We start from the raw sequence: 8,684 nt of genomic DNA, 5'->3' as shown, positions 1-8,684 counted from the left end.
GTTCATCAATCATAAATCTATACCAATGTCTTAGACTAACATCGAGAGAAGCATCTGATGAATTGACACATGATTTGATATAAGATAATGTATGATTTCTTACTAGCTGTGATTCCTGCATCAATTGAGGTGTTTCCAAATCCCTAATCTTATTTCGTACATTTTGTATAGATTCCAATATTCTCTTACTATCATTTTGCATTGAATCATATTTTTTCAAAGCAATATGGAAAAGTAATAGCATATTCACACAACATATTATAAAGAGAAGAACAAATAAAACTCTCCATACGATTATCTTCATTGCACAACTTCTCCATTCAAGTGTTGTAAGCATACTGATAAAAATAGATTGTTATACCTATAGTGAGTGTATAGCGCAAAACAGAAGGAGGAGAATCTCGCAACAAGGTCAAGACTGGCATGCGCGTGTGCGCAGCAGCAGCAACTATAAAATAGCTTCTCTTGTGAGCGAACACTCATTGACTGTACTATTCTACATTCATTGAGTGTTCAGTTACAAGTGGATCTATTCTTGCGTGAACTATTCTACATCTTCTTCTTTGACACAACAAACAGGTGAGAATTAAGAACAATTTTTTAAAAACAATATTACAATTTATTATCAAACACTACAATATTTACATTATATACTACTTGTGAAACATATAACCACTACATGCTATGAGAATAAGATTGTTAAATTTTAACAATCTTAATATCGCTCCATGTAGCGGTTATATGCTTCACTACTATTCCTAAATTTTTACAGTTAGAATTGAATTTTACAACTTTAGCAGGTGAAATTATTGAAGAAAATCTCTGAGGCAGGTATACCTCAGAGATTTTCTTCGTAGATGCAATATTAATTTTTAAAATAATTCTTCTACCGTGATGGTTCGTTTCCTCCCGTACTGCGATTATACCATGTGGAACATCCTCCGCCAGCTCACGGAGAGGTACCCACGGTTTTGGTGTAGGTTTATTGATTAGTGTGATGAAGTCCTCATCATCATCATCATCCCGTGCGGATGCCTCCTCCAGTAGCGGAGCCATGGAGGTGTTCTCAGACATATGTTTCTGTTAAATGAAAATCTATGATTAGTAACTTTATTATAATTTGTTTCAGATTATCAACTACTTGTGATCAACAGAGTATTGTCATAATCTCAACTTGATATCATCAGATTGACAAGACATTCTCTACTTGTGATCAACAGATTATTGTCATAATCTCAACTTGATATCATCGGATTGACAAGACATTCTCTACACAAAGTGAGTAATATCAGTTATTGAAATAATATTTCTTGCAGAATCCAATAGTGAATCAAATTAATAAGCAAACTCTTTCACTGCAACAAATAACTATCAACTGAATCAGTAATTTTCTTATCACTTCAATATTATAGCAAAAAATGCATCATAATAATGAAATCAAAATATTCATCTTATTCAATTTTTGACTGAACTACTAGTAAGGTTGATCAGTTCAAAAATAAAATTATACACATCTTAACTGAACTCTAATCATTTAATATCACATTGTGCATTGTACAAAGACATCTATTGGAAATTAGTTTTTTTTCACTTATTAGATAGTAGCATGCATTCAACCTAATCACATCAAATAATTATATTTCTTGATTTCATAAAACAATTTATGCTCAATTCAAATGAATATTCATGTAGTCGAATATACATCTTAACTGAACTCTAATCATTTAATATCACATTGTGCATTGTACAAAGACATCTATTGGAAATTAGTTTTTTCTCATTTATTAGATACGTACTGAACTACTAGTAAGCTTGATCAGTTCAAAATTATACACATCTTAACTGAACTCTAATCATTTAATATCACATTGTGCATTGTACAAAGACATCTATTGGAAATTAGTTTTTTCTCACTTATTAGATAGTAGCATGCATTCAACCTAATCACTTCAAATAATTATATTTCTTGATTTCATAAAACAATTTATGCTCCACATTGTGCATTGTACAAAGACATCTATTGGAAATTAGTTTTTTCTCATTTATTAGATAGTAGCATGCATTCAACCTAATCACTTCGAATAATTATATTTCTTGATTTCTTGAATGATTCAAATGAATATATCATATTCATGTAGTTGAATGCACATCTTGACTAATCTCTAAAGTTGAATTAAGTTCCTATATTCGTTATCAAGAAATTGTCTTTCAAATCAGATTCATCAATAACTCCAATGTGAGTACATGTAATGTGAACATTGGAAATTAGTTTTTCTCAGTAAGAAATTTATCAGATACTAGCAAGCTTTTGGATGACAACATTATTTAAAATTATCTGTTCACATTACATGTTAATAATATTTGAAATAACTAACCTTTGGGGGTACGAAGTTGGTTTCGTCCTCATCCTCGAGAAATTGCAGTTTTCTCTTCCCCTGCTGTCTGTTGCTGGTAATTGTTGTTAGCGGCACTCGCTTCGGCGCCCATCCTAGATGAGATGGTGGTGTGTCTGGTATAATGAGCTCATCGCCGCTCATCCTCCTCTCCACGAAGACTCCACGTCTCTTCAGGGGCGAGTCCTCGGGGTCAGATGCGACAGCAGCAGCAGCAGCAGGGGGTGCAGCGCTGGTAGAAGGAATCTTCTTCTTCCGCGCAGCTTGCACTGCCCAGTAAGATGGGAATGATGGTTCTTGTTGAGGTGGTGTATCCGGAAGGATGTACTGCTCTCGTGTGGACTCCATGATGATAGTGAGGATATGTGTGAAACGTGACTAGTGGTCAAGTGAAGCTGGCAAATCCATTGACCGCCGCTTATATACTCATTCGTTCCTCTCTCTTTGTTTTAGGGTGAGTGAGAGATAGTGCATTTTCCCGCTTGTCACATCCTTGACATACAAATGCATTCTTACACGTACAGCAAGTTGCATTCAGAGAAAAAATATCAAATTCTCACAATGCACTCGAATTCTCACTTCCACATATCTCGAATAACAATATTTCGAATGTAATCTCCTCATTAATTTTCATAATTAACATCACATGTTGACTTGCTAAATTTCTTCTCAATATTATTATTGTGATTTTCATTATGTTCGTTGATTTCACAGAGTTCGAGACTGCATAATCACTCCAGTCTTCGAGGAGGAAAGACGTGTGAAGAACTAGTGTAAGCAGAGAGAGAGACAGTACACCACATCATTCATTGCATGTAAGTATGATACAATTCTTTATTTTTCTAATCATGATTTTTCAGAAGTTACTTCTTTCCTGATACTACTACTACAATGCACTTAGGAATCACTAATATCTCGATTACAACAGAGTGCATATTGTACAATATCCAGCTTGTTTTCCCACAGCATCTTCTTTTTCATCATTTGTTGTTTCTTTTCCATTATAGCTCATCTTTTTATATATACAAAATGGAACATGTATCACTTTTTCATAAGGATTTTCAATAATATATTTGCAATATACACATTGCAGATATGATTTCTCATGTAAAAAGTATCCATTTATTGCAAAATAGTCTGCTCTATTAATAAATACCGAGTGCTTGAATGGTTCTGGACGATGGAAAGTTAAAACTCGCTCTTCATATTGCCGTAGAATATTATTATCGAAATTCTCCTCTTCACATGAAATATTATCTTGTTTGCGCCATCCACAATTTGGACTACATCGTTCATGTTCCTTACTAGGATCGTCTGTTGGCAACCAATTTTCTAAATATACTGAACAAAACACACATTGAACAACGTCAGGTGCTCGCACAAATTTAAAACCCTGTTTAGCCATATTTTGAGGTGACAACAGACTCGATTCTAATTTCCATCGATTATCAAATGTTAATAACCTCAATCGTTCGTGCATGAAAATCTGATCCTGTGAGAGCATTTTTTGCACTGTACTTGCAGCTTGTTAAATCACAACTGATTTTTAGATTAATGTTTACTTGTTTTTATATCTAATTCTGTGCCATAGTAATATATTCTTTGTTTGTTTTCAGTAACCCGCTAGTAGCAGAGATGGAGCATAGCAGAGAACACAGAGTTGGAGGGGTGAGTTCGCGAGCAATTCGCCATCGCATTTCCTTCGAAAACGTAGCACCTGACATTGAAAATGTGCTTCAAAACTCGAAAACTCGTGTTTTCGAGATAATAAGAGAACATGCTGCACGTTTCGAAGGAAATGTCAAATGGTTTTTAGTATTAAATGTATTATTGTATAAGATGGTAGTTTTAGAATCAGAGGAATCCGAAGCTGTTTCATCCATTGTGAATCTTCATAGCTACTCGGCCATAGGCATGAATGTCTTGGAGAGTTATGACGAATTGAATGAACAATTTATGTTAGCAGTTAGGAAAATTTTAAGTTCATTCGATAACTTTGTTCGATTTGGGAGTGGGTGGGTGTTGAAGAAGATTGACTCGCTTGATGTAAATGTGATTAGATATAATCCAATGTACACAAGCAGTTATATTCAAACACCCCAGTTCATCAACAATAAGAAATGTGTTATCAATATCAAAAATTTTTCTGATAAAAAGTGTTTTCTGTGGAGTGTTCTAGCCTATTTTCACCAGAAACCGAATAACAGACACTTAACGGTGAAATATTTGAGCAAATTTGCTCACAGGCTGAACACTCGCGGAGTTAATTTCCCAACCACCGATCGCGACATAAAGAAATTTGAAATTCTCAATACAGACATCGCAATTCATGTTATCGCGTATGATAACAAAAAGTTTTTCCCCTATCGAACAAGCATATTCCGTACGCGTAAATACCAAATTAATCTTTTAATGTTGAAAGGCGATGCAGGAAAAACTCATTTTTGTTTAATTAACACCGCGAACGGGAAAAACGGATTGTCGCGTCTTCTTTCTCACCTTTCGAAAGCTAAAGCACAAGTAGATGTTTGTAATTTCTGTTTTCACAGATTTACATCAGACAAAAGAGTAAACCGGGATGGGAAAGCAAATTTGATGAGACATCTAGAGCTTTGTTCAAAGTTCCAGTCTCAGAGAACTTCATACCCAAAACGTGGTGAGACAATCAAATTTAGAAAACTCGGTTCGACTTTGAAGAAAAAGTATACAATCTACGCGGATTTGGAAACATTTGTTGTGAATATGGATGATAATGAATCTGAGGATGTACCTATTACCAGAAGTTACACCAAGAAAACGGCGCGTCATATTCCATGCGGGTATTGTTTCGTTGTAATTGATGTGAATGGGGATATCGCGTACGGGCCAGTACTCTATAGATCGAGTAATATCAATGAAAAGATCATGGAGAAATTTCTCAAGGAAATAATCGAACTGGGCGATTTATTGAGTGCAGATATAAAATGTGAAATTCCGATGGAGCATTTAAGTGAACGTCAGCAACGCGAATTTCAAAACGCTGATAAGTGCGGCCTTTGCGATGAAGTTTTTACCGAAACAGACACAAAGGTACGCCATCATGCACATGAAAATGGAAAGTTTTTGTGTGCTGCTCATGTGTCGTGTAATTTAAATACTCGAACTGACGATACGATTAGCTGTTACTTCCATAATTTTAGTGGATTTGACAGTCATTTTATTCTAAAAGCTCTCGGAAAATGTAAAAAAGAAATTTCCTGTATCGCCAATACATCAGAAAGATTTTTGACATTGACAGTGGGAAAAATCAAGTTTTTAGATTCATATAAATTTATGAATGAATCTTTAGAAGTATTAGTGCGCAACTTGGTAGATAGTACAGATATGGAATCGAAGTTCAAACGACTGTTTTCAGTATTTAATGACCCCGATCTCGAACAAAGGCAACTATTGTTGAAAAAAGGAGTATATCCCTATTCGTACATATCTTGCCCTGAAAAATTCGCTGAGACTTCTCTCCCTCCGATAGAATGTTTTTATAATGATCTTAACGATACACCCCTCTCCCCCAAAGAATATGAGCATGCACAAAGAGTGTTCTCAACATTCAAGTTGAAATCTCTCGGCGAGTATCATGATTTCTATCTGTGCCTAGACGTCATGCTATTAGTTGAAGTTTTCGAAGAAATGAGGTCAACGCTTTTTAGGTCATATGGCCTCGATGTGACTCATTTTCTTTCGCTTGCTCATTACACTTGGAATTGTATGTTAAAGTTCACCCGGGTTGAACTCCAATTGATTAGCGATCCTGATATACATCTATTGTTTGAATCAGGAATGCGCGGTGGTGTTTCGTTTATTGGCAAGCGTTATTGCGAAGCCAATAACAAACACATCCCTGACACATACGATCCCACAAAACCAAGTAACTATTTGCTTTATATAGATTGTAATTCTTTGTATGCGCACTCTATGAATCAATTCTTACCTTATGGAAATTTCAAGTTCCTCTCAGAGGAAGAAATCCATGCTCTTGACTTTACAAATTTGGAGAGTGAATCAGAAACTGGTTATGTAATTGAATGTGATCTCAAGTACCCACAGGAGTTACATGATATGCATGCCAATTTCCCCCTCGCCCCCCTTCATCAAATTCCTCCTAGTGAATTGTTCTCCGAGTACCAAACCAATGAGAACGGTCAAACTCTGACTAAAAAACTCATGAACACGCTTTTTGATCGAGAGAGGTACATTGTTCATTACATGAATTTGAAACTGTACCTTCAACTCGGATTGCAATTAACAAAGGTACATCGAGTCATTAGCTTTTCCCAATCGCCTTGGTTGAAGAACTACATTGAGTTCAATACCTGTAATAGGCAAGCCGCGAAAAATAAATTTGAAGTGTCCTTCTTTAAACAGATGAGTAACTTATGCTATGGAAAATCGATAGAGGGAAATCGAGATAAATGTAATGTTCAAATTATCACAGACGTCAAGCGTCTAGATAAGTACATTTCAAATCCCCTATGTAAACGCTGGCAGATAATAAGCTCGGATGTGATTGCGGTTTTCTCGCGAAAGTTGGAACTAAAAATGAATAAGCCAATCTATTCAGGTTTCTGCATTCTGGATTTGAGTAAACTGCACATGTATGATTTTTTCTATTGTAAATTGCAAAAAATCATACCATGGCAACGCATCCAGCTCTGTATGACTGATACAGATAGCTTCCTCTTATCATTGGAGACACCCGACGTCTACCAACTGATAAGAGAAAATCTAGAATTGTTTGACACTTCAAATTACCCAGCTGAGCACGAATGCTTCTCCAATGAGAGGAATAAAGTTGTAGGGAAATTTAAGGATGAGGCAGCTTCATTTCCTTTAAAATCTTTTCTGGGATTACGGGCGAAATTATATTCATATCTTGTAAATAATGAGAAGGAGGAAACTGTAAATAAGTGTGTGGCAAAAGGTGTGAAGACACATGTGAAAAATAGAAAACTTAGTTTTGACTTGTATAAAAAATGCTTGATTGAACGATGCCAACATATAGAAAAATGTAATATGTTGAGATCCTTCAATCATAACATGCATCAAATTGAATGCGCAAAGGTTTGTTTAAGCCCGTTCGATGACAAACGCTTTATTGCAGAGAACGGAATCGATACATTACCATTCGGTCACTACAAAATAGCAAACTGATGGCACAGATCAGTGTGTGTGTAACAAGCTAGTGACCAACACATCGAATTCTGTTTCAAGCGTGTCTTCACACAAAGAAGAAGAATGAGTAATATTAGAGCAAAATTAGCAGCAGAGCTTCACTCTGCTGCACGTGTAAATTACCCCACACGCAGATATGAGTTGAAGAATGAGAACGATTTATATCAATCAGATCTGATTGAGATGGGTAGCTTATCTAAATTCAATAAAGGATATCGTTATATTTTAGTTGTTATTAATTGTTTTACTAAGTACGCTTATTGTATACCTTTAAAGAATAAGACTGCACAAAGTGTTTATAATGCACTCGAACCCATTATTTGTAAGAATAGACATATGCGTTTTTTCCAGACAGATGGAGGGAAGGAGTATTTTAATAAGCATGTGAAAGATTTGTTAGATAAGTATAATATCAAGCATTATTCTGTTTTTACTGATAAGAAAGCTAGTATCGCTGAGAGATTTAATCGTACAATAAAATCAAAAATATATCGATCTTTAACTGAACGTGGGAGTAAAAACTGGGTTAATAACTTACAAAATATTGTAGATGATTATAACAATACAGTACACAGTAGCATTGGAATGCGACCTAAAGATGTAACTAAAAAACATCGTAAACGTGTTTTAGAATCACTAAACTCTGCATTTAATAGACGATTCAAATTAAAAGTGTTGAAACCAAAATATAAGCTAGGTGATATTGTGAGAATTTCTAAAAAGAAACAGATATTTGATAAAAAATATCTAATGAATTGGTCATCCGAATATTTCCGAATTGTGAGCATACATCCCACAAGACCTATCACTTACTCATTAGAAGATCTTAGTGGTGAGATAATACAGGGTAGGTTTTATCAAGAAGAAATTAAAAAAACGCATTTGAATGAATCTGAAAGAAATGTTTATTTGATAGAAAAAATATTGAGACAAGATAAGGATAAGTTGCTTGTGAAATGGATTGGATTTCCACAACCATCATTCATAAATCGAGAGAACTTATTAGAGTAAATAATAATTAGAGTAAGATCACATGGTATAATTTTATCGAATCACATATGTTGTAAATAATTAGAGTAAGAT

The 8,684-nt window shown here is 34.9% G+C and overlaps 1 protein-coding gene across 1 annotated transcript; it reads right to left on the bottom strand.

Annotated features, from left to right (window-relative positions):
• Positions 1-238: 238 nt before the first annotated feature.
• Positions 239-3,114, bottom strand: LOC111043829. Its single transcript, XM_022328884.2, has 2 exons — positions 2,376-3,114; positions 239-1,080 (listed from the first exon to the last, which is right to left on the bottom strand). Exons 1-2 carry the CDS (start codon positions 2,739-2,741, stop codon positions 700-702), a joined length of 747 nt encoding a protein of 248 aa, XP_022184576.2. The 5' UTR covers positions 2,742-3,114; the 3' UTR covers positions 239-699.
• Positions 3,115-8,684: the final 5,570 nt, after the last annotated feature.

The sequence above is a fragment of the Nilaparvata lugens genome, chromosome 12 (assembly GCF_014356525.2).
Source record: "Nilaparvata lugens isolate BPH chromosome 12, ASM1435652v1, whole genome shotgun sequence".
NCBI lineage: Eukaryota > Metazoa > Arthropoda > Insecta > Hemiptera > Delphacidae > Nilaparvata > Nilaparvata lugens.
This window is presented reverse-complemented; position numbering and strand designations above follow the sequence as displayed.

Coding starts and splice junctions, on each gene's coding strand:
- LOC111043829 (XM_022328884.2), bottom strand. CDS start 2,741: ATGGAGTCCACACGAGAGCAGTACATCCTTCCGGATACACCACCTCAA. Junction 1,081..2,375: donor CCAACTTCGTACCCCCAAAG/GTTAGTTATTTC, acceptor TTCATTTAACAG/AAACATATGTCTGAGAACAC.